At 36.8% G+C, this 26,715-nt stretch overlaps 1 protein-coding gene across 1 annotated transcript; it reads right to left on the bottom strand.

Moving 5' to 3' along the window:
• Positions 1-583: 583 nt before the first annotated feature.
• Positions 584-18,366, bottom strand: KLRF1 (killer cell lectin like receptor F1). Its single transcript, XM_002822889.3, has 6 exons — positions 18,057-18,366; positions 13,297-13,395; positions 12,286-12,435; positions 3,900-4,039; positions 3,407-3,519; positions 584-1,409 (listed from the first exon to the last, which is right to left on the bottom strand). The coding sequence occupies exons 1-6, from the start codon at positions 18,139-18,141 to the stop codon at positions 1,301-1,303; spliced, it is 696 nt and encodes a 231-aa protein (XP_002822935.1). The 5' UTR covers positions 18,142-18,366; the 3' UTR covers positions 584-1,300.
• Between the last annotated feature and the right edge of the window lie 8,349 nt (positions 18,367-26,715).

Raw genomic sequence — 26,715 nt, 5'->3', positions numbered from 1 at the left:
ATGCAAGTCAATAAATGTAATCCATCACATAAACAGAACCAATGACCAAAAACCACATGATTATCTCAATAGATGCAGAGAAGGCCCTCAACAAAATTCAACACCACTTCATGCTAAAAACTCTCAATAAACTAGGTATTGATGGAACGTATCTCAAAATAATAAGAGCTGTGTATGACAAACCCACAGCCAATATCATACTGAATGGCCAGAAACTGGAAGCATTCCATTTGAAAACTGGCACAAGACAAGGATGCCTTCTCTCACCACTCCTATTCAACTAAGTATTGGAAGTTCTGGCCAGGGCAATCAGGCAAGAGAAAGCAATAAAGGATATTCAAATAGTAAGACAGTAAGTCAAATTGTCCCTGTTTGCAGATGACATGATTGTATATTTAGAAAACACTATCATCTCAGCCCAAAATCTCCTTAAGCTGATAAGCAACTTCAGCAAAGTCTCAGGGTAAAAAATCAGGGTGCAAAAATCACAAGCATTCCTATACACCAATAACAGACAAACAGAGAGCCAAATCATGAGTGAACTCCCATTCACAATTGCTACAAAGAGAATAAAATACCCAGGAATCCAACGTACAAGGGATGTGAAGGACCTCTTCAAGGAGAATTACAAACCACTGCTCAAGGAAATAAGTATATTCTTTTTCTGCATCTAATATCTTCTTATAAGTTTGAAAGCTTCTAAATTTGGAAAGAAAAGTGCAACATATAAAAACTGTACAAAATATAAAATAACACATTTAACACTTTCACCTAGAAATTCTAATTTTAGGGCTTCTATCATAGAAATAAAGGTGCTACTATTTAAGAAAACATTCAGGGTGTTTATTGTAGCCGAGTGAAGAGTAGCAAAAGCCTGGAAACAAAGTTAATTCTCTTTGACAAAAGGGTAAAAAATGTATAAACCCACATTATAATTCAACCATTAGAAATATAAGAAATTTTGTTTAGGACATTATTAAGAATTTAAAAGGCAAGGTACAGAAAAACAGGGATAATTTGATCACATTTGGCATAAAATAAGCAATGAATAAAAATCCTGGATATGATCACATGAAGTCACATTGGTTTATACTATCATGTAAAAATTTTGAAGGGTACATTTTAGTTTGTTAACAGGGATTACTCTGAGGCTAGACCAGTGTCGATGATGGAGGGAGAAGAGAGAAGAGATTTTGGCATTTAATTGCACTTTAAAATCTTACACCTGGAGATTAATATTAGAAACTAATAGGCCAAAAATAGTGATCATTAATTATTTCACTGTGAATTTTGTCAAACTCTAATACTGACAAATCCATTTGAAAACACTGCTGCAGGTTTCAGAGTAAATTTTGCTTTCCTTAATGGCAGCACAGCTGTTTTCTTTAGCTGGTCCCTTTATGAAGAATCTAGGGAAGAGAGAATAAATACTTTGTTAATCATTGTTGCTGAAGACATCCATCTGTGTCTTCTGCTGATATCATCTTTTAAATAAAAAAGTAATTCAAAATTTCAAAGCATTTTTACATACTTGGATTCACTAACGATTACAATAACTGTAACTTAGCCTTGTTAGCTGTGGTTGGTCAAGAGTTGCCAGAGAGTCTGCAACGAACAGAGGTAAGAATAAATTTCCCTCCACATTCCCATTCTAGTATTCCTTCTCTTGCCCCATGTAGTTCAGTTAGATTAAAAATAAAATCAACTCCATTTGGACACCTCACTTAACAACCTCTCTTGCCTTCTTATATCTAATTGTATAAGAATGATAATAATACTTCATGATATTGTTTAGCAGTTATATGAATTGATGTTTGTAAAGAACTCAATACACAAAGCGACCTGTGCATGACCTAAATAATAAATTTCATATTTATTGCATTATTTACTTATAATGTAACATATTAAAAATATTAACACATTTATATATAAAATAATGTAGTGTTAGTGATATATTCTGATAAATTTGTTTGACCTGTGGAAAAAGTTCAAGAAAGAATCTTGGAAAAGGTGCACGTGATTTTCAAAGCTTTCAAATTGATAAGGGCAAGTAAGTACTGAATTTTCATATTAGAAAATACACTTTGTCCAAGTTTAGATTCAAATTTTGTATTGAACATATTGTGGACAAAAATCTCCAAGCATGATCTAGAGTTAAAACTCAACCCTAAAGGGTAGTGATGAATGGATTTGGAATGAAGACATAACCAACTTTGGCAACTTCATGACGTTCAGTGACACAACTCTGCTCTCAGATGACACACATCCATGATTTTATACTGCATTCCAAATAATGTTTTTTATTCACTTTTTATATTGATTTAGTGCAGTCAGATAGAAAATATGTAATATTTAATGATGAATAGAAATAAGGGGAAAATAATACAATAACACCATTAAGTTGGTTACTATAATGTACTATTTTTCTATCACTACTATGACAAATTATCACAAACTTAGTGGCCTAAAACAAGGTTAATTTATTATCTTACACTTATGAGTATCAGAAGCCCAAGACTGCCCTACAGTGCTAAGATAAAAACGTCTGCAGAGTCACCTTCTGGATGTACTAGCGAGGAATCCGAGGCCACCTGCCTGCCTTGGCTCACAGACATGATTTCACATCATATGAGTCTCTGTGTTCCACTTCATATCTCCCAATATGGCTCTAATTCTGCTTCCTCCCTCTTCTAAGGATTTAATTGGGATTTTCTTGTGATTTAATTGGGACCACCCAGATAATCCAGCATAATATCCCTATCTCAAGATTCCTCATTTAATCATACCTGTAAAGGCTCTTTTGCCATATAAAATAACACATTCACAGCATTTTGGAATTAGAATGTGGACATCTTTGGGGACCATTATCTTGCCTACTAACATAGGAATAGGATTTTGAATTTACCTGTTTTACTGTTTATATTTTTAATTAAATATTTTATTATAAAATAATGCACACAAAAATGTTGACAGAACTTTTAAAATCAATAATTCCACGCATTTGTTCAGAGACTTTTGGATAATCTTGTTCTATGTTGTATATATCATTTGTATTTTGACACTATGATAATCACATAACACAAAAAATGCACGTTGGTTTTATTTTATTACTGAAGATGACTAAAGAAAACATTGAGACCTTTAAAAATAGGAGACTGCATTGATTCAATCTACTTTTCTATGTAAAGTGTGAGAAATTTTAAAATCATAAACCACCATTTTCAAATCCTTTTTCTTTAAAAATCAAATCAAAATATCCATCATTACTCCTGTAAATACTAAATTAATTTTCATTCTTTTGAATTCTGTAGTACCAGTAACTATTTCAGAGTTGAATTTGGTGAACCTGGAGGAGACATATTCTACAATAAACAATAAATCAGATTGCCTTTTAAGAAAGACTTACATCTTTGAATCTACTGGAGAACCATCCACCCAAGTCCATGTCATTTTCAAGGAGGTAAAGTTAAGCCCAATCCACACGTAGTTTGATTGTCTTACATTTTTTTCTATAAAAGCCTAAAATGTGGACAATGAGGGACTAAATGAACAAAATATTTTAGCAATTCAGACACACTGAATATTTGAAATGTTATTGCAAAAAAGCACTCTGCATGGGGATTCTTAAGGTAATCAATTCATATCTTACTTATATACACACATTATATCATATATATGTTACACACACACACACACACACACAATTGCAAGTTGAATATATGAATTTGGGCCAGACCTAGCATGAGAAGTGAGGCACTCGCTTGGAATACAAAATTTAAGAGGGTGCCCAAAACTCCATAATCAAGGTAAATGATGATTTAATGCAAAGATGGAAAGATATTTGAGGAAAGCCATTTTTTACTGCAAAGATGCCATAACTCTGATACTAGACCAATTACCATTTCAAGTTGGTCATGTATGATTAGTAGATGAGATTTTCTTTCCAAACAGTACACATAACTGTCACTCCAACTTTTCATCTCATTAGAGAACCAATAACACTTCCCTTGGTATTTGAGCCATTCTGATTGGCATAGTACTACAGAGAAATGTAGAAAACAAAATGAAATTAAATTACATATGCATCTCTGAAAATTGGCCATTAGAACAATTCTTATATGTTGTATAAATAAGAGTTGAGCTACAATAAAGTCACTCATAGCAAATTGTCTGGACACAAAAGATGGCCAAAACACAAATGATGGTCCTTGGGAATTAAGACAATTAATTTAATGAGATGAAGCAAAACCTAGACATAATGGGATTTTTGATGCAAGATCTATTATATTGACTAAAATAGCATGAACAAAATAAAATAGCTATTTGAGAGATTAGATAAAATATAATTTGTATCACTTAGAATTTATCCACACAAAGGTTTTTTTTAACTTTTAAGTTCAGGGGTGTACATAGGTTTGTTACATAGGTAAATTTGTGTCATGGGGGTTTGGTGTACAGATTATTTCAACATCCAAGTAGCACCCAGTACCCATTAGTTATTTGTTCTGATCCTCTCCCTTCTCCTACCCTCCACCCTCAAGTAGGCCCCAGTGTGTGTTTTTTCCCTATATGTGTCCATGTGTTCTCATCATTTAGCTCCCACTTATAAGTGAGAACATGCAATGTTTGGCTTTCTGTTCCTGCATTAGTTTGCTAAGGATAATAGCCTCCAGCTCCATCCATGTTGCTGCAAAGAACATGATCTCATTCATTTTTATGGCTTCATAGTATTCCACGGTGTATATGTACCACATTTTCTTTATCCAGTCTACTATTGATGTCCATTTAGGTTGATTCCATGTTTTTCTATAGTGAATAGTGCTGCAAAGAGCATACACATGCATGTCTTTATAATACAATGATTTACATTCTTTTGTGTATATACCCAGTAATGGGATTGCGGGATTGAAGGGTATTTCTGTCTTTAGGTCTTTGAGGAATTGCCACACAGTCTCCCACAATGGCTGAACAAATTTACGCTTCCACCACCAGTGTATAAGCATTCCTTTTTCTCCACATCCTCACTAGCATGTTATTTTTTGACTTTTTAATAATAGCCATTCTGACTGGCGTGAGTTAGTACCTCATCGTGGTTAACATCACTGATCATTACAGGAAATGCAAGTAAAAACCACACCACATTTTAAAATCACTCTCCTTGTAGTTTTGTATGTGTATCCCCTTCTCCCTCTTAATATTAATTAATAATTAAATGATTAAATTATGTCAAGAATAACAATTTATTTTCAACTTCTTTATTTTCAACCTCTTAATAACTGCAATATTATGAAGTTCTTTGATTTTCCTAACTTAATATAAGGTAAATTAAGTTAAATGGAAAATATTGAGATTTTTGGCATAGTATTGAGAAAAAGTGAGATATATATATAAAAATATACGTAAAGGCCAATATAACTATTTTAACTTATGGCCCATTACAATCTGTCTCTTTTAATTTATTTTTTATCATGATTATTCTTCTTCATGTAACATAAAATTCACCATTTTAGCCATTTTAAAGTGCAAGTGCAGTGGCTTTTAATACACCCACAATGTTGTACAGCTATCACTACTATCTCATTCTAGAGCATTTTCATTACATATAAACACTAAGTAGTCACTATTCATCTTCTACTCCCCCAGCCATGGCAACCACTAGCTGGCTTTATGTCACTATGGATTTAACTATGATGGACCTTTCATATAAATGGAATCATACAATATGTGGCCTTTTGTATCTGGCTTTTTCATTCATTCAGCACAATGTTTTCAAGGTTCATAAAAGCTGTAGCATGTGTCAGTACTACATTCTATTTTACGGTTGTAAGAATATTTCATAACATGTATGTAGTGCATTTTGTTTACCTCTTTGTCAGCTGATGGACATCTGAGCTGCTTCCATTCTTTGGCTATTATGAATATTGTTATTATGAACATTCATGTACAAATTTTTGTAAGGACATATGTCCTCCATTTGATTAAATATATGCCTAAAAGTTGAATGTTGGGTCATGTGATAATTTGAGGAACTGTCAAACTCTTTTCCACAGTACTATAAAATTTTACATTTCTACCAGCAATACGTGAGCAATTTCTCCACATCCTCACCAACACTTGCTCTTTTTGTGTGATTATAGCCATCCTGGAGGGTGTGCAGTGGCTTTCCACCCTGGTTTTGATTTCACATTTCCCTGATGAATAATCATATTAAACATCTTTTCAAGTGCTTATTGGCCTTTTGTATAGTGTTTTTTGGAGAAATGTCTATTCATGTCCTTTGCTCATTTTTAAATTGGGTTGTGTTTTTGAGTTATAAGTGTTCTTTCTATGTTCTGAATATAATACTCCTATCTGATATCTTTCTCTTTTGGTGTGTTGTCTTTTCCATTTGACATGTTATAAGGACATGAATTTTGGGAATTCAGAGGTAAAACTTTGTGAACAGAATGTTTGCATACCCCAAAATTCATATGCTGAAATCCTGCCTCCCAATGTGATGGTATTAGGAGGTGGGCATTTGGGAGCTAAGAACAGGTGATCAGAATGGGACTAGTAATCCTAAGAGTCCTGAGATAACTTGAGTCATTCTGCTATCTGCCATGAGAGATTACAATGGGAAGCTGGCAGTCTGCAACAGAAAAGAGGGCCCTTACCAGAACCCAACCAAGCTGGCACCATGATCTCAGACTTCCAGTCTTTAGAACTGTGAGGAATAAATATCTGTTGTTTATAAGCAACCTAGTTTATGGTAATTTGCTGCGGCACCCCAAACTGAGTAAGGCACATCCACATGGCCTCATCTAAATCTAATTACTTTCTAAAGACCCCGTCTCCAAATTCCATCACATCGGGGATTAAAGTTTTAATATATAAATTAGGGGAAAGGCACAATTCAGTTCATAGCAGCAACCAAGTAAATGTGAAGGCAAATTGTGATTGATTCTCCTGAAAAACTTTTACTAAATAAAACATGTTAGCTAAGTCTGTACCCAAACCATTTACCCATGTTTTGAAGGTCATTCATTAAAGCAATTATCCAATAGAGGTGCTCTAATAAAAGGAATAATTTTTCTTAACTTCCTTTTATCTATAGTTAGCCTTCACTCTCTAGTAGTGGCTTTAAACATAGGCCACACCAGGAAGTTAAAAGGCAACATGGTAAAGAACAGAATTCCTTTGACAAAGTCAGATATAACAGACCACAATCCTGCACTTCTTTGCCTTGCTTGGTATCTTGGAGTATTTACCACTCACACTGGTGGGGAAGATTAACTGTTTTCCATTACTTGGTCCCTGCCAATAGTGTAAAAGCTTTCCATGAGATCACGTGCTGACTGAGAAGGTTCATTTCAAGGATGAGCAAAGGAATAGTCTTGGGGGACAACCAGGATGAAAGCATCTTTTAGCAAAATGGGGCCAATTTTAATATTTGAGCAGGGAATTGCTTCTTTAATTTAGCCTTCCTCAAAGCTATTCACCCCCCCAGCAAAATCACTTTAACTTATGAGTGCTTCCTGGAATAAGAGGAATTTGGGCATTCATGTCTAAGAGTCAGTCAGAGCCAGTCAAAGTTGTTTATTTTTTGAAGACTCAACCTCAATTAATATGGTAAAAGAGTGAATGTCTACTAGAAGAGGCCTGCTTTCATGCCCACCATATCCCTATGAGGGAGCAGGATCCTGCCATTCATGGATACAGAGGGAGGTGCAGAAGGAAAGATTGCCTCCAGAAGCTAAGGAGTAGACTGGCACTGTTGCCATCTAACCCTAGTAAGTATTGTAATTGTTTCACCAATTTACCAGAGATTATCCAACCTGGGACCCACTTGTCTTTTGGAGTCCAATACAAACTCTTGTTCTCAGGGCTCACCCTGAAGCAGGGGCCTGGCTGTAGGTGGTTTGTTTGGCCTAGCAAAGAGGTGGCCTTGCTATCAGTAGTAATTTTGATTCAAGTCAGGTGAGGTGTTATTTGTAGAATTAGCAGACAACATGTAACTGAGTTTGTTTTTCATGAGTTTCTATGAAATCCAGAGCATCTATGAACTCTTGAATTGTTTTAGCAGTAGATATCACTGCCAGTAAAGAAGACTTAGATATCTGCCATGAGGCTACCAAAGGGTGTTTGTAAAAATTAAGTTGAATGTGTTAGCTTTTGTCACATGAGGCAAGGTATAACAGTTGGAACAAATAATAGGACTGACTGAAAAGCTTGAGAGGAAAAGCTGGGGAATGAGCTGTTTCAGGAATAAGGACTTTGAAAAGCTCCCACATAATCCTGAAAATCTGGAAGGCCAGGCACAAGCCCTGGGCTGGGTGTATGCTCAGAAATTACCTGAAAAGGTCCTAAGATCTCACCTTTGGCTGACCTTTAAGCTCTGCACACACAAACATTGTGCATATCTGTATTTACAGATATACATATAACTATAAATATTTATAGATATAGAGATACATATAAATATATATGTATCTATATTTATAGATATACACACACAATGGACTATTATTCACCCATAAAAAGGAACAAAATGTGGATGAACTTTAAAAACATTATGTTAAGTGAAAGAAGCCCAAGGCCAAATATTGTGTGATTCTATTCCATGAAAATCCAGAATAGGTAAATTCATATAGACTGAAAGAAGATTTGTAGTTGTCAGAGGCTAAGGGGAGAGAGAATGGAGAGTGATTTGCTTATTGGGTATGTAAGGGATTTATTTTTGGGAAAAGTTTTTCAACTAGATAAACGTGGTAGTTGCACAATGTTTGAAGGTTCTAAACATCATGAAATTGTTTACTTTTAAAGGTTCAACTTTTTGAATTGTATCTCAGCTAAAAAAAGGAATAGGAAATAAATATATTGTAGCTCAATATACAGTATTTATACCTACTTTAATTAATGTTTAATGACATGTATATGATTCCCTGTTTACCTACCAAAGCCGCCTTAACTTTTCTAAGGTGTCATTGCAATGATGCCCAACACAATGACAGACATTACAGATAGGGAGACAATAAAATATGAGGTAAAGCTACAATATCTATTGGTTTGGGACATATACCTGTAAAACAGACAGATAAGCCAAATGAAGAGAGTGTCAATAAGTAGAACATAAAATACATAAAATTTTCACGTATGACAAAGGAGGCAATACGGACTAGTCGATTAGAAAAAAATCCTTTTATAATAATTATACATTTATCTGGAAAGTCATAATATATCATCTCATACAATAAAATAAATGTCAGAATTATCAGTTAAGTATTAAAAAGTTAAACTTAAAAGTAAAGAATAGAACTTCATCAGGGTGGAAGTACTGGAGGGTGCCCTGCCAGCAAAGATCACCTATCCACTCTAAGAGGGAGTTAAGACTGGCGGTTTGTGGATAGTGCCAAGAGATATCAGCTGTGATGACTTGGAGAAACAGTGTAAACCAGCAGTGTAAACAAGAGTAGGGCATTTATAAGTAGTTGAGAACAGTGAATAGGAGTATGATTAGACAGAAGATAGTAGGGATGACTAGTTTTTAGGGCTCAGTCCAAGTAGTGAGGGTGACTTTGTAAAGCCCTGTTGCGAAAAGTAGGGTAAGGACAAACAGACCTAACAGAATGAAGGGATCATTCCCATTCTTATGTCACTCTCTACCGCTCCCCAGCTATCTCCACCACACTATCAATCTTACACATTCTCTCCTAGCCGTTTCTAATCTCTCCTTAGTGAACAACTGCTGGCTTTGCATTTCCCTTTCTTCCAGCACCTACACAACTGTCCCCGCCTTACATGTAGACTGGGCAACATCTCCTGTCTCCCTACACCTCTGAACTTCCTTTAACAGCCCTCACCTTTACCCTCCTGATGAACTCATTTACTTTCTAGACAGGTCCAGCTAGACCTCCCCAGACATTTCACATCAGCAAGCTGCTGCCCTCCTCCACACTTACTTAAAAAACATTTTTCCTTATATCAACTCTACTCCCCCCATATTTAGACCTCTCACAACACAAACTATTATTCTTGTGGCCGCTCCTTTATGTATCTCTTGGTGAAGACCCATTGGAATTCCCCTAGGTAACTTTCACCTTCTTGATGTTCCTTTACTCTTCATCTCCAAACTACACACACATCACTGAAACAATTGGAGCCTTCCAGCTCCATATTACAGACAAGCCCTCTATCAATACTGGCAAACTTAAAAACATTAGCAGTAATTATTGCTTAGGAAGACACTTACCCTGTATTTCACTCCATCCTCGGCTACCTTCCCCTTGCTCATTAGACTCTCCTCCCAGGCCCTCTTCCTGTTTACTTATACCCAGCCCCAAAAATAACAGTGAAAGGTTGTTCATAGACACTCAACGTTTTCTCATATACCATGAAAATCGAACCTCCCCCTCTACGCAGTTACCCCATCAGTCCCCATTACAACCTCTGATGGCTGCCACCCTAGCTGGATCCCTAGGAGTCTGGGTACAAGACACCCCTTTCAGCACTCCTTCTCATCTTTTTACTTTGCATCTCCAGTTTTGCCTCGCACAAGGTCTCTTCTTCCTCTGTGGATCCTCTACCTACATGTGTCTACCTGCTAATTGGACAGGCACATGCACACTAGTTTTCCTTACTCCCAAAATTCAATTTGCAAATGGGACCGAAGAGCTCCCTGTTCCCCTCATGACACCGACACAACAAAAAAAGTGTTATTCCACTCATTCCCTTGCTGGTTGGTTTAGGACTTTCTGCCTCCCCTATTGCTCTCGGTACTGGAATAGCAGGCATTTCAACCTCTGTCGCGACCTTCCATAGCCTCTCTAATGTCTTCTCTGCTAGCATCACAGACATATCACAAACTTTATCAGTACTCCAGGCCCAAGTTGACTCTTTAGCTGCAGTTATCCTCCAAAACCACCGAGGCCTTGACTTACTCACTGCTGAAAAAGGAGGACTCTGTATATTCTTAAATGAGGACTGTTGTTTTTACCTAAATCAATCTGGCCTGGTGTATGACAGCATAAAAAAACTCAAGGATAGGGTCCAAAAACTTGCCAGTCAAGCAAGTAATTATGCTGAACGCCCTTGGACACTCTCTAATTGGATGTACTGGGTCCTCCCAATTCTTAGTCCTTTAATACCTATTTTTCTCCTTCTTTTATTCGGACCTCGTATCTGCTGTTTAGTTTCTCAATTCATCCAAAACTGTATCCAGGCCATCACCAATCATTCCATACAACAAATGCTCCTTCCAACAACCCCACAATATCAACCCTAACCATAAAATCCTCCTTCAACTTGACTTCTCCCACTCTAGGTTCCCACACCACACCTAATCCAGCTCGAAGAAGCCCTGAGAAACATCGCCCATTATCTCTCCATGCTACCCCCCCCACCCCCAAATTTATTTTTTGCTGCCCCAACACTTCAATACTATTTTATGTTATTTTTCTTGTTACTATAAGAAGGCAGGAATGTCAGGCCTCTGAGCCCAAGCTAAGCCATCGCATCGCCTGTGACCTGAACGTATACGCCTAGATGTCCTGAAGTAACTGAAGAATCACAAAAGAAGTGAAAATGGCCTGTTCCTGCCTTAACTGATGACATTACCTTGTGAAATTCCTTCTCCTGGCTCATAGTGGCTCAAAAAGCTCCCCCACTGAGCACCTTGTGACCTCCACTCCTGCCCACCAGAGAACTACCCACTTTGACTGTAATTTTCCTTTACCTACCCAAATCCTATAAAACGGCCCCATCCCTATCTCCCCTTCGCTGACTCTCTTTTCAGACTCAGCCCATCTGCACCCAGGTGAAATAAACAGCCTTGCTGCTCAAAAAAAAAAAAAAAAAAAAAGTTAAACATTTAAAAATAGAAGGTAATGTTTTCAAAATTCTGTATGACTGGAATTTCTAAGCTTAAAAATATAAGCTTAAAATCATAATGAATAATTTTTAAAATATTAACTTTTATCCAGTCTGTATTTCAGAAAAAGAAGAATAAATAAGTGACAAACAAGAATGGCTATTTGCATACTGCTTTTTAATAACAACTAACTTTCCATATTTATATGTATCAACTGGATTTTAAATTCCTAGAGGGCAAAGCCTATTTCTGGTGTTGTTTTACAATTTTCTCTCACTGCAACAAGTTTAAAGATATCTAAATAGAGTTTTGAATGAAAAGTAGACTTATACCAAACCTTTACTTGTTAGTTTAATCTATTGCATACCTGTTCAAAAATACTTCACATTTAGAGAGTCCAAAAGATTAAAACTAGGATAAGCCAAAGCCTTGAGACATACCTGTCTGGTCTGCAGATCTGGAAACACAAAGGTCCTTATTACTTATATTTCTTCTTGTGCCATTATTCACTTTTAGGTCTCCAATATCCTCATACTCAGTGGTATTTGAATAACTTCCTTTTTGGCATTTTAGCAATACTCCCTGAGAAACTTGAATACAGGACTATTTTAAGGTTAGGTAAATATCTTCTCTATAGAATGTCTCAGAGACACATTCAACGGAATGATTCTGATGATTGGAACAAGAAATAATTGAAGCAGTCACTAGGATCTTTTTTAAATTTTCATGTCTACTGATGGAAAGAATTCAAAATATTATACAATCAATTCATTTATACAACACATATTTGGTGAGAATCTATTCTATGCCAGGCATTCCTACGAACTGGTAATACAATAGTAAATAAAGCCAAGTTTCTGCTCTGGGAAGTATATAGGCTCTTTTCATCCTTTCTCAATGTTTTGCTGCAGCCTCCAATACTGTATTTAGCACATTGTACCATAATTACTTAATACGTGCTTCTCCCACTAGAATATCACATTCCTCACCCTGACTATTCTTTTCTTAAAAATGTTGGGGAATTTGTAATATTTGGAGTATTGTAGTTGCTCAGTGAATATTTGTTGGACAAAAGGAAAAGCAAACTAAATGCAACCTTAGATAAAATGTATTAAAATATTTAAGCAAAACAGTAAAATTTTATCTATTAAAGTATCTAAGAAACACAGAAAATGGTTTCAAATACCACACATACACACACACACACACTCTACACATACACTCCTTTCTCTGTATTAGACTGTATGCCACTTGAGGACAAGATACTTACCTGATTTGACTGCATATTAAATATAGCACTGTGGAGTGTACTAATAGAGCTTTACATGTAGTAGCTTCTAATTCAATCTTGGTTAATGTAGTGAAGAATGAATGAATAATTATAAAAAGATTTATAAGAGACAAGTAAACATCTTTCATATTTTTATTTAATTAAGATCTTCTAAACTTACCCAACAGGATCAAGGAGATCAAAGTCAAAGCGAGAATACCATTCACGGTTCCAGATATTCCCAGTAAGATTTTATACCGGTGCAACATCACTGAATAATCTGAGACATTAATCACATGAATTAGTTTAGAAAAGTATGTTTCCAGGAAGTAATATAATAGCAATTGTAATAATAGGATTGTATAAAATACTAGTTTTGGGTTTCAAAAGATATTAGGCAATCAAAATCATGAAGGCTAAGTAAATAGAAAAATATATACATTTATTTAATAATGATAACACTCCGGATGGTCAGAAGCTATGATACGTGTCATATCAAATCCTAAGAAATTGTTAATATTTAACATTATTAACTTGTAGAAAGAATTTTACTCTATACACTGAATAATTTTCCAACCATTACAGAGACACATGCACTCATGCACATGCATATGCATTTGCAGATAATACATGTGTATCCACATAAACACTTTCTAATTAATCATTAATATAACATTTACAAGTCCTTTGAGCCTTTTTTATTTACTAAGGATGAATCAGAACTAAATATGGCTTTAGGTATCCTGCTATTTTAATCAAAAAAAACCTAAAATCTTTTGTAAGTCATGAATAATATTACTTCTTCTTATTACATGCTAAACTTTTAAGAACTGTTTTATTTTTCATAAACTTACACTGTCAGGTTTAAGATAAGAGTGCTTGTTCAATGACTATTATTCAAGAAACTGCTACCATTGGACGGACAGCAGAGAGTCTCATCCAGAGGATTTAGGTCTGCTGGGCACTGACTTATGAAATTACATGAATAATTATGTTATACTGAATAAGTGAATATCTATACTTTGTGAAACATTTTGTCCTTATCAAAGATAATTTATGTAAATCTATCATAATAATTGATAAGAATCCTCTATTGTAACCAAAATTATTCTTATTGTTCAGTCAATAAATTGAATTACTAATGCTGAAATTTATATTCTAAATACTCTTTAAACCTGAGAAAATAGAGAAACTACATTTGACGCTGTCAAGCCCTGTCAAGAAAGCACATGATGAACCCTATAGAATGATATTTTAGATAAACAGTTTGCAGGTTTTCTCTTATCATAACATTGTCAAAGATATTAAAATAATTTTATCAGAATTCATTTAATGAATACTCCACATTTCTGAGATTATTTTTGAATTTTTGATATATTAATATTGATAATAAATTCCAAGAAATCAAGCATGTGTCTTAAAAAAGTCATATATTTATTTTAAAACTTAAAAAATAATTATCAGAAAACATTAGGAAAAAAAAGTTGTGGAAGGCAGTTGAAATTCAGCTCAGACTCAGTTATTTCTCCTAAGCACTACAGGTTGCAGTGAGCCAAGATCGTGCCACTGCACTCCAGCCTGGGTGACAGAGTGAGACTCCATCTCAAAAAAAAATTATAAAATAAAAATAAAAGTAAAAAAAAATTTTAAAAGATGCTGAATAATGGAGAAAGTAACACTTGCATTATCCTGTGTTTTCTCCTATAAGGAAATGGTTTAATTTAACTTATAATGGTTAAAACGCAAGGCTTTTAACCACCCAAAACCAGAAATAATAAAATAAAAAACCAAAATCAGTCTTATGAATGTCTATATAAAAATGGCAAATACATTATCAGCAACCAAAATATATTATAACCATGATTGGTTTATTCTAGGAATATAAAGATCATTCAATAGTAGAAAATCCATATTAATATTACATTAATTAAGTTAGGGAAAAAATCTATCATCTCAATAGATGTAAAAAATGAAATTGATAAAATCTTATATCTTTATGTTAAAAAACAGAAATTAATAGATACTTGTTCAACATAATAGTTTTATGTCTAATGAAGCTAGCATCTTATTCAATTGAGAAAACTGAAAGAAGCTTTTCTGCTTAAGTCCAGAAAAAGAAAGATAGCTCAAATCTCCACTACTTTTTAATACAAAGAGGTAATATATAATTCAATGAAGAAAAAATATTCCAATTACAGGTAGAAATATTAGAAAAAGAAGGTAAAACTATTTGAAGGTAATGTGAGTACAGATTTGGTAAAATAAAAGAATCAATTGAAAAAATACCGTAATTCCAGAAACAAAAAATAGTAGCTGCATTTATAAAAGTAACATACTAAAATCAGTGCCCTGTGTAATCCAGTAACCACTGTGAAAACATAGATGAAAGAAATTCATTACTCACAGATAGTTAACAAAAAAAAACAAACAAAAAGAAAACTAGACAGAAACTCGACAAGTGTCCCAACCCAATACAAACAAAACAAAACTGAAAACTGAATAACATTAATTTGATCATGTTCCTGGATAAGAAAACTGTGTGTCAAAAATATAAATTCTCCCTAAGCTTAATGACAGACTAGGAAGTAATTTAGACGTAAAAGCTACATCGGGTTGTTTTATTTTTTGTTGTTTGTGGTGAGTGAGCCTGAATAATTTTTTATAAAGTTATTTGAAAGAACAAAAGAGTGAGAATAGCTAAGTAAAAACAGAAAATATAGAAATACAAAATGGTAAATTTTATGCAAGGTGGATTTCTCTGAAAGTAATTTTTTAAACTTTTTAAATTTTTATTTATTTATTTGAGACAGGGTCTCGCTCTGTTGCTCAGGTTGGAGTGCAGTGGCACCATTATAGCTCATTGTAACCTTGAGCTCCTGGGCTCAGAGATCCTCCCGCCTGAGCACCCTGTGTAGCTAGGACTACAGGCATGTGCCACCATGACTGACTAATTTTTTTATCTCTATAGTTTGTAGAGATGGGGGTCTTGATTTGTTGCCCAGGCAGGACTTGAACTCCTGGCCTCAAGCGATCATCCTGCCTCGGCCTTCCAAATTGCTGGGATTAATGGCATGAGCCACCACAGTTGGCCCCTCATTATGTAAGTTTGACTGAAAATATGTAAATGTTTTATGCTACTATAAAATAAGTTAAACAAAATGAAAAAAATCCATAAAAAATGAAGAAAAGCAATCTAACTAGGTACTGTTAGTGTCTTCACTATAGAGAGAGGAATTACTTAAAGTGATTTTAAAACATTTAACTGTGCGTGCTCAATGGAATATATCTTAAGGATTTTTTAAAACTGCAAAACATTTTGATCTGTTTTAAGTAACTATATTATTATAATATTATTTCTATAGTGATTCTGAAACTACTACATAGGTATAGTGGGATAGAGCAGTTATGTAATTTCTTACTATCACTAGCAACAAAGGTTTTTCAATATATGAGAAAAGATTTACAAATATGTCATCACAAAATTAAGTTAAATGAATGAACATCATAACCCCAAGGCTCACATTGTCAATCTAATTCACATAAAATATGTCTTACCTCAAGCTTTAATAAATATTAGCTAAAGGTACAAGACATAAATATTAGTATGTGTCACTTAAATATCTGGGAGCTGAAAATCTGCACATTTTTGCTTCAGAGACACATTTATGAACAGAGTGTGGAAAAAAGTCTGCAGAGAAGTCATTACATGTTGTAGTCTTTCAGGTTTAATATCTCTAGTTTCCAAAAATGAAATAAAAATTAAGTATAGGAAGTAAAGACTTGAAAATATGGGAATCTAAAAATTCACATGAAAGAGGCAATAAATTTCTTATACATAGCACGTATGTAACTCTAAGATGAATCAGTGATGGATGATACTTGCGGAAGGACTCAAGAGATAAGTAAAATTTTCATGTGTGAAGTTATTAAAAGAGAAATATTTAGAAAGCAACAGAACAGAACAGACAGTCTCTATAACTGTGATTATTTGTGTCTTTAATTTCTGCTTATCTCTTTTGCCAAATCACATTAAGGTGGCATGATGGAATTGCACTATGTATGGAGGGTATGCTTGAAGTAGCAAATTAAAATGTTGATTGCTGGTGAATAAACTTTATTTTGAGTCAACTTGATGAAAAGCATATTTTAAAGTTTTTGAGAAGTTGAATTAAAAATTAGTATTAAAGGCTGGGCGCGGTGGCTCATGCCTGTAATCCCAACACTTTGGAAGACTAAGGTGGGTGGATCACCTGAGGTCAGGAGTTCAAGACCAGCCTGGTCAACATGGTAAAACCCCATCTCTACTAAAAATACAAAAAATTAGCCGGGTGTGGTGGCGGGCACCTATAATCTCAGCTACTCAGGAGGCTGGAGCAGGAGAATCGCTTGAACCTGGGAGGCAGAGGTTGCAGTGAGCCGAGATTGTGCCATTGCACTCCACCCTGGGCAACAATAGTGAAATTCCATCTCAAAAAAAAAAAAAAAGCATTAAAACACTATATTCTATGAATGATAAGGAGGTGAATGGCACCAAATATTCACTAATTTGAAATTATTAATTTTAATTGAGTGTGCATATTTCCTCAGAGAATGGCCTTAAGAAATTATATCAGACAAAATATTACAAGTAAGTGTTAGTTCCACATTGATAAATGGGAGAGAGAGAGAGAGAGTATCTCACAGTAAATTTGTAAGATTAAATGAAGGAACATAGATAAAACATTCTGTGTAGTGCCTGCAACTGGTGTTTCTTAAATGGTAAGAGAGGTTGTTATTTTTAAATCATTATTAATATTGAAAGAGAGGGAAGGAGAGAGAGATACAGAGACAGAGAAAGAAAAGCACCCAAATACTGAAACAGTCCAATAACACAATGGAACAGGATATGGGAAACTACCATGTTAATTCACACCAATTGAAAAACGAAATTAAATTCCATACCTTTAAATGTAAGTTGAGATGTTTGGGCAGAACTCCTTTTCTTTGACTGTACATTCAATGTCATGTATCTTTCTTCATCTTGCATCTTCAATGTGAGTGAATGTGTGTGTATACAGGTATGTTTTGTTTTATTAAGTATAACATGAAATGAGGAAAGAATAATAAATCTGCTGCTAATCAGAGATGCTCCTCAAATTGTCCTTTCACAGTACATACGAGGGTTCACAGTTTCACTTATTTGTGAAAACCTCAGAGGAAATGTTTTCTTTTTAAAAGTTGCTTTCCCATGACATAGATAACACATAATTTCTCAACTGTCCACCACATATTGAATTGAATATTCTTTTGAGTGCTTTACAAATTTCTCTTAATTTACCCTTAAAGTCAAGGGAACGGAAATTATGCCCTTTTTTGAGGTGAGGTAAATAATATATAGCTGCCTTTTGTTATAGCCTAAATATTTATATCATTTGAATTAGCCTCCATAACATAGTGATATTTAATTTAATAATTTGCAATTGCCAAACAATTAAGTTCTTTATCCTAAAACAACATTGTTTATAAATCTTGCTAATAATTTAACAATATAATTTGATTTTTTTTAACTTTTAGGTTCAGGGCTACATGTGTAGGTTTGTTATATAGGTAAAATCATGTCACAGGGGTTTATTGTACATATTATTTCATCACCGAGGTATTCAGACTAGTATACATAATTATGTTTTTCTGATACTGCCCCTCCTCTCACCCTCCACCCTCAAGTAGGCCCCAGTGTCTGTCATTCTCCTCTATGTGTACATGTGTTCTCATGATTTAGATTCCAATTATTAGTGAGAACATGTGGTATTTGGTTTTCTGTTCCTCCATTAGTTTGTTAAGGATAATGGCCTCTAGCTTCATCTATGTTCCTGCAATGGACATCATCTCATTCTTTTTTTATAGCTGCATAGTATTCCATGGTGTATGTGTATCACATTTTCTTTATCCAGTCTGCCATTGATGGACATTTAGGTTGATTGCATGTCTTTGCTATTGTGAACAGTGCTGCCATGAACAGATGCATGCATGTGTCTTTATGATAGAAAGATTTATATTCCTTTGGGTATATACCAGTAATGGGATTGCTGGGTCAAATGGTATTTCTGGTTTTAGGTCTTTGAGGAATCACCATGCTATCTTTCATAATGGTTGAACTAATTTACACTCCCATCAACAGTGTGTAAGTGATCCCTTTTCTCCACTACCTCATCAGCATCTGTTATTTTTTGACTTTTTAATAATAGCCATTCTGACTGGTATGAGATGGTATCTTATTGTGGTTGTAATTTGCATTTCCCTAATGATTAGTGCCTATTGGAGGATGGAGGGTGGGAAGGGGGAAAGGATCAGGAAAAATAACTAATGGGTACTAGGGTTAATACCTGAGTGAAGAAATAATCTTTACAGCAAACCCCCATTACACAAGTTTACCTATGTAACAAACCTGCACATGTACTCCCAAATTTAAAATAAAATTTTAAAAACACAATATACCCTTTTAAATAAGAAAAACTATTAATTCAAGGAGAAAATATTTGACAAATTATCAGAAATCTATTTGTTGCTTAATGACAAAAGTAAAAGAATAATACATTTTTGTGTTATTTTTGTTTATTTTTACTTGCTAAATTTTGTTCTTTAATTTATAATTACAATTTCTTTGGCCGTTATTTGACAATCCAAATGGATAAGAAGTAAATTAAGACTGATAAATAAAACAAGAAAAGTGTCTGTTCATGTCCTTAGTCCACTTTTTAATGGGGTTGTTTGTTTTTTGCTTGTTAATTGGTTTAAGTTTCTTACAGATGCTGGATATTAGACCTTTGTCAAATGCATAGTCTGCAAAAATTTTCTCCCATTCTGTAGATTATCTGTTTACTCTGTTGATAGTTTCTCTTGCTGTGCAGAAGCTCTTACAGTTAATTAGTTTTTTTGTTTGTTTTGTTTTGTTTCACTTTTGTTGCAATTGCTTTTGGCATCTTTGTCATGAAATATTTGCCCATTCCTGTGTCCAGGACGATAATTCCTAGGTTATCTTCCAGGGTTTTTTATATTTTGGGGTTTTAAACATAAGTATTTTATCCATCTTGAGTTGAGCTTTGTATATGGTATAAGGAAGGGATCCACTTTCAATCTTCAGCATGTGGCTAGCCAGTTATCTCAGCACCATTTATTAAAAAGGGAATCCTTTTCCCATGGGTTGTTTTTGTCAGCTTTGCTGAAGATCAGATGGGTGTAGTTGTGCAGCACTATTTCTGGGCTTTCTGTCCAGTGGTCTACGTGTCTGCATTGGACCATTCTCTTCCAATGGTCTATGTGTCTGCATTTTTTTTTTACCAGTACCTTGTTATTTTGGATATTGTAGTACTGTAGTATAATTTGAAGTTGGGTCATGTGATGCCTCCAGTGTTGTTCTTTTTGCTTAGGAGTGCCTTGGTTATTTGGGCTAATTTTTCTGTTCCAGATGAATTTTAAAATAGTTTTCTTTTAGTTCTATGAAGAATGTCATTGGTAGTATGATAGGAATAGTATTAAATCTGTAAATTGCTTTGGGCAATATGACCATTTTAATGATATTTATTATTCTGATCCATGAGCATGGAACGTTTTTCATTTGTTTGTGTGATTTCTGATTTCTTTAAGCAATGTTTTGTAATTATCTTTGTAGAGATCTTTCACCTCCCTGGTTGACTGTATTCCTATGTATCTTATTGTTTTTGTGGCTATCATAAATGGAATTGCATTCCTGATTTGGCTGTCAGCTTGGGTGTTGTGTATAGGTGTACAGGAATGTTGGTGATTTTTCTATGTTGATTTTGTATCCTGAAACTTCGCTGATGTTGTTTATCAGTTGAAGGAGCTTTTTGGCCAAGAGTATGGGGTTTTCTAGGTATAGAATCATGTTGTCTGAAAACAGGAATAGTTTTACTTCCTCTCTTCCTATTTGGATGTGCTTCTTTTCTTTCTCTTACCTGATTGCTCTGGCAAGGATTTCCAATACTATGTTGAATAGGAATGTTGAGAGTGGGCATTCGTGTCTTGTGCTATTTTTCAAGGGGAATGCTTCCAGCTTTTGCCTGTTCAGGATAATGTTGGCTGTGAGTTTATTATAGCTGGCTCTTATTATTTTGAGATGTTTCTGCAATACATAGTTTATTGAGTGATTTTAACATGAAAGGGTGTTGTTTTATTGAAAGCTTTTACTGTTTCTATTGAGATAATTGTGTGATATTTGTGTTTAGTTCTGTTTATGAAATAAGTCATATTTATTGATTTGTGTATGTTGAACCAACCTTGCATCCCAGAGATAATGTCCACTTGATCATGGTGAATTAGCTCTTTGAGTGGTGCTGGATTCAGTTTGTCAGTATTTTGTTGAGAATTTTTGCATCTATGTTTTTCAAGGATGCCAGCCTCGAGTTTTCTTTTTTTGTTGTGCTTCTGCCAGTTTTGGTATCAGGATGATGTTGGCCTCATAGAATGAGTTAGGGAGGAGTCCTTTCAACTCAAATTTTTGGAATAGTTTCCGTGGGAATGGTACCAGCTCTGTATATCTGGCAGAATTTGGCTGTGAATCCATCTGAGCTTTTTTTTGGTTGGTAGGCTATTTATTACTAATTCAATATCAGAGCTCATTATTGGTCTGTTAAGGAAATCAATTTCCCCCTGGTTCAGTGTTGGGAAGCTGTATGTATCCAGGAATTTATCTATATCTTTGAAGTTTTCTAGTTTGGTATACATAGAGGTGTTTGTAGTAGTCTCTGATGGTTATTTATATTTCGTGGGAGTCAGTGGTACCATCCCCATTGTTGTTTCTAATTGTGTTTATTTGAGTCTTCTCTCTTGTCTTCATTATTAGTCCAACAAGAGACCTTTTTTTTTTCTTTCTTTTTTTTTTTTTTTTTCAAAAAACCAACCTCTGGATTTGTTGATCTTTTTGATGTTTCTTTTGTATCTCAATCTCTTTCCATTCAGCTCTGATTTTGGTTATATTTTGTCTTCTGCTACCTTTGAGGTTGGTTGGCTCTTACTCCTCCAGTTCTTTTAGTTATGATGTTAGAGTGTTAAAATTGAGATCTTTCTAACTTTTTTGTGTAGACGTTTAATGCTATAAGTTTTTCTCTTAATACTGCCTTAGCTATGTCTCAGAGATTCTGGTATGTCATATCTTCGTTCTCATGAGTTTCAAAGAATGTCTCGATGTCTGCCTTAATTTCATTATTTATCCCCAAAGTCATTCAGGAGCATGTTGTTTAATTCCCATGTAATTGCATGGTTTTTAGTGATTTGTTTTGTCTTGATTTCTATTTTTATTGCATTGTGGTCCAAGAGTGTGTTTGGCATGATTTTGCTTTTTTTGTTTTTTGTTTTTTGGTTTTTTTTTTTTTGCATTTGCTAAGAATTGTTTTATATTTGATTGTGTGGTCAATTTTAGATTATGTGCCATGTGGCAATGAGAAGAATGTATATACTGGTTTTCTGGGTTCGGAGTTCTGTAAAGGTCTATCAAATCCATTTGGTCCAATGTCAAGTTCAGGTTCTGAATATCTTTGTTAATTTCCTCCCTTGATGATCTGTCTGGAGTGTTAAAGTCTCCCACTATTATTTTGTAAACATTTAAGGCTCTTTGTAGCTAAGAACTTGCTTTATGAATTTGGGTGCTCCTGTGCTAGGTACATATATATTTAGGATAGTTAAGTCTTCTCGTTGAATTGAATTTACTATTATGTAATGTCCTTCTTTGTCTTTTTTCATCTTTATTGGTTTAAAGTCTGTTTTGTCTGAAATTAGGATTGCAAACCCTGTTTTTTTTTTACTGATTTTCATTTGCTTGTTAGATTTTCCTCCATCCCTTTATTTTAAGCCTGTGTGTCATTGTGTGTGAGATGGTTCTACTGAAGATAGCATACCATTGGGCTTTGATTTTTTATCCAGCTTGCCACTCTGCACCTTTTAAATGTGGCATCTAGTCTGTCTACATTCAAGGTTAGTACTGATATGTGTGGATTTGATCCTGTCATTGTATTGTTAGTTGGTTATTATGCCAGCTTGTGTCTCCCCATCCCTTTCAGGGATGTCGATGATTTGTAGATTTGGCCCCTTTACATAATCCTATATTTCTCAAAGATTTTGTTCATTCCTTTTCATTCTTTTTCCTTTGTTTTTGCCTGACTGTCTTATTTTAGAGGGCTAGTCTTCAAGTTCTTCAGCTTGGTCAATTCTGCTGTTAATACTTGGAATTGCATTGTGAAATTCTTGTAGCATGTTTTCCAGCTCTAGCATATCAGTTAGGTTCTTTTCTATAGTGGTTATTCCGTCTGTCAGCTTTTGTATTGTTTTAGTGTGATTCTTAGTTTTCTTGGATTGGATTTTACCGTTTTCCTGAACCCCGATGATCTTCATTTCTATCCATATTCGGAATTCTATTTCTGTCATTTCAGTCAGCTCTGCTGGTTAAAAACCCTTGTTGGATAACTAGTGCAGTCATTTGGAGGACATAAGAAACTCTGGCCATTTGAGTTGCTGGAGTTCTTGTGTTGCTTCTTTCTCTTCTCTGCATGTGAGTGTTTCTTTAGCCATGACGTAGATTGCATATAGTCAGTAGACTTCTTTTTTGGAGGTATTCACAGGGTTGAGGCTTTGTGCAGGGTCTTTACTTGCAACTGACTTGTCTTTGGTCTCATGGTGGAGTGGGGGGGTATGTTAGTGAAGTAGTTTGGTATTAAAGCTTTGGGATGTGATCCAGTAGGTTGTGCTTAGGCAGTGTTCAGTTGGTTGGCTCTTGATCAGTTGTGTGGCTCCCTTATATTTCTTCACAGTTGCAGCCGTGCTGCCTCTCAATGCTCTGAAAGTTTGGGATCCTCTCCCACTTGAGTGTTGGCTGTAGATTATGGCTTGTCATTCCTGGGCTTTCCCCCACAGCTCTGGGGTGATCTCAGTGTTTATGTTTCCTCTCCAACTTGGAGGCAGCTGCAGAAGGGACCTTAGAAGTGGTTGTGGCTGAAGGTCTTTTATTTACGTCCTAGGGGCTCTACCCCAGAGAGGTGTGGGTCAGCAATTGTTCCGTGCAGTCTGCCCAGGATGGGGGTATCTGTGCTATGGGCCCAAGCCAGGGTTTCCCTGCTTGGTGATGAGCAGGGGGAGTGTGCAGGACCTGTGGGAGATGAACTTTGCTCCTCTCCTTGGGTTGACTGTTGCTTGTTGGGGGTATGGATAAGGTACTTAGGGTCTTTGCTCCTTCATTAGTCTGAGGGTAGCAGGAGTAGTACCGCTGCAGAGGCAGTGGCAGATGGGCTTTTGGTTGCCCCTGGGGGTCTCACGTCTGAGGAATGCAGAGCTGCTGTTACTGGGAGTGTTCAGCCAGGAGAGTGGGGCAGCTGCATTGCTGGCATGAGCTTGGTATTCCACTTTTTGGGGAGCACAGGATTAAGAGTCACCAGGAAGAGACAATGGTCTCCTCTCCCTATGGTGTCTGTGGCATGCTGTAAGCTTGAGTGTAGCCCTCGGGATCTTTGTTTCTTCCCCAGACTGAGGGTAGCAGGGATAGAACTGTTTCTATCCCTGTGGCAGAGAAGCTGTTGGATGCCTCTGGAAGCCTCTCCCCAGGGGAAGTCTGGGCCACTACCAGCGGGTATGGTCAGCCATGTATGGGGCAACCATTCTGTGGTCATGAGCCAGGGGCCCTGCCTGGTGAAGAGTTGGGGGGTGGACATTCCCAGGGAAAAGGGGCTGGACTCTTCTCTGTATGGTGACTGTGGTGTGCTGGAGGGGCCAGTGTGGTCACTAGGCCCTTTGTTCTTTTTTTAGCCCAACGGCCGTTAGGCAGCATCGCTGCAACTGCAGTGGTGGAGGTGTTGTGGGTTGACTCTGTGATTTCCTCCTCAGAGAAATGCTGGGCTGCCTTTGATTGAAGTGGTAAGTTGGGGGCAGGGTGGTTGTGCTGCAGTACCAGGTCCAGCGCCTGTGCCCAGGGAGGAGAAGTGAGGTCCAGCATGTGTGTGGAGAACAGTCCAGCCACTTATTCATGAGGTGGGTGCTCTGTGCTGAGGGCCAGATCAGCCCCTAGTCCCCAGAGACTCTCCAGAACCTGGAGACAGAGCGAGGGATGCAAGACAGCAAAGACGGCAACCTGCCCCTCCCACTGGGAACTCTGTCCAGGAAGTTGCAGAGCTGCTACTGGCTCGATAGCCACAGCAGGGGGTGGCTGGATGCCCAGGCTGAGACGACCCGCCCAGTGAGGAGATATGGGATCAAGGTAACAATCTGGTCATGTAGCAATCTGGTCACCATTCTTGTAGGGCTGTTGCAGTATTCTGGGAGTCCACTCCAGTCCCTAGTTACCTCGGATTTTCCAGTACCTGAAAGTATCAACAGTGAAGGCTGTGAAACAGCAAAGATGGAAGCCTGTCTCTTCCACTGGGAGCTCCATCCCAGGGAGGTTCCGACCTGTTGCTGGCCCAAACACACTGGTGAAGGTGGCTGGTGATCCCAATTGGGTGGTCATACCCAGTGAGGAGAAACGGGATCAGTGACTGCTATAAAAAAGCACTCTGGCCACTTTCTTGTAAAGCAGCTGTGCTGTGTTGAGGGTCCAATCAGCCCCCTCATAACCTCAGACTCCCCAACGCCCAAAGGTGACAACAGTGAAGGCTGTGAAACAGCACAAATGGCAGCCTGCCTTTCCCTCTGGGAGCTCCATCCTAGGGAGGTACAGTCCTGTTGTCAACTGGAAACACTCGCTGGTTGTAAATCTCGGTTGTGAGATTACAACCAGTAAAGAGAAACAGGGTCTGGGATTCACATGGAAAGGCAATCTGGCCACTTTTCTGTAGAGCTGCCATGCTCTGCCAGGGGACCACTCCAGTCCCTAGTCACCTCAGACTCCCTGAAGGCAACAATGGCTAAGGCTGTAAGACAGCAAGGATGGTGGCCTATTCTTGCCTCTGGAAACCCCATCCCAGAGGGGTACAGACCTATTGCCAGCTCAAAAACACTTGTGGAGGTGGTTGTGGACCTCAGCCAGGAGATTCTGCTCAGTGAAGAGAAATGGGATCCAAGACTCACGTGAAAAAAACAGTCTGGCAGCCTCTCTGTAGAGCAGCTATGCTATTTTGGGGGATTCTCCAGTCCTTAGTCACCTTGGATTTTGGCAACAATGGCTATGGCTGCAAAACAGCAAAAATGATGTCCAGCCCCTCCTTCTGAGAGATTCATCTCAGGGGAGGTATAACCCTGCTACCAGTGGCAGGCTGGAGTTCCAAGCCAGTGGGTCTTATCCTGTGAGGTGCCATGGAAGCAGGGCCTGCGGACAATCCCTGCTCAGCCCCTTGGATTCAGCCCCTTTCCTAGGGTTGTAGAGATGTCTAACTTCCTGGCCACTTTTGCTGGGAAGCCTGGTATCTAAGGCTCCCAGGGCTCTGCGTGTGCCTGAGAGGCTACTCTTCCAGGACTCCCTGTAGCTCTGTGAGTCAGACTGCAGGCCTTGGTGGGATGGGGTCACAAGTGGATCTCCTGACCCAAGGGTTGCAAAGATCCATGGGAGAATTGTGCCTCCCCGGGTGCTCACTCACTCACTGCTTCCCTGGGTGGGGAAGGCTCCTCTGGCTCCACGTTGCTCCCG

This window comes from Pongo abelii, chromosome 10 (assembly GCF_028885655.2).
Source record: "Pongo abelii isolate AG06213 chromosome 10, NHGRI_mPonAbe1-v2.0_pri, whole genome shotgun sequence".
NCBI classification, from domain to species: Eukaryota; Metazoa; Chordata; class Mammalia; order Primates; family Hominidae; genus Pongo; species Pongo abelii.
This window is presented reverse-complemented; position numbering and strand designations above follow the sequence as displayed.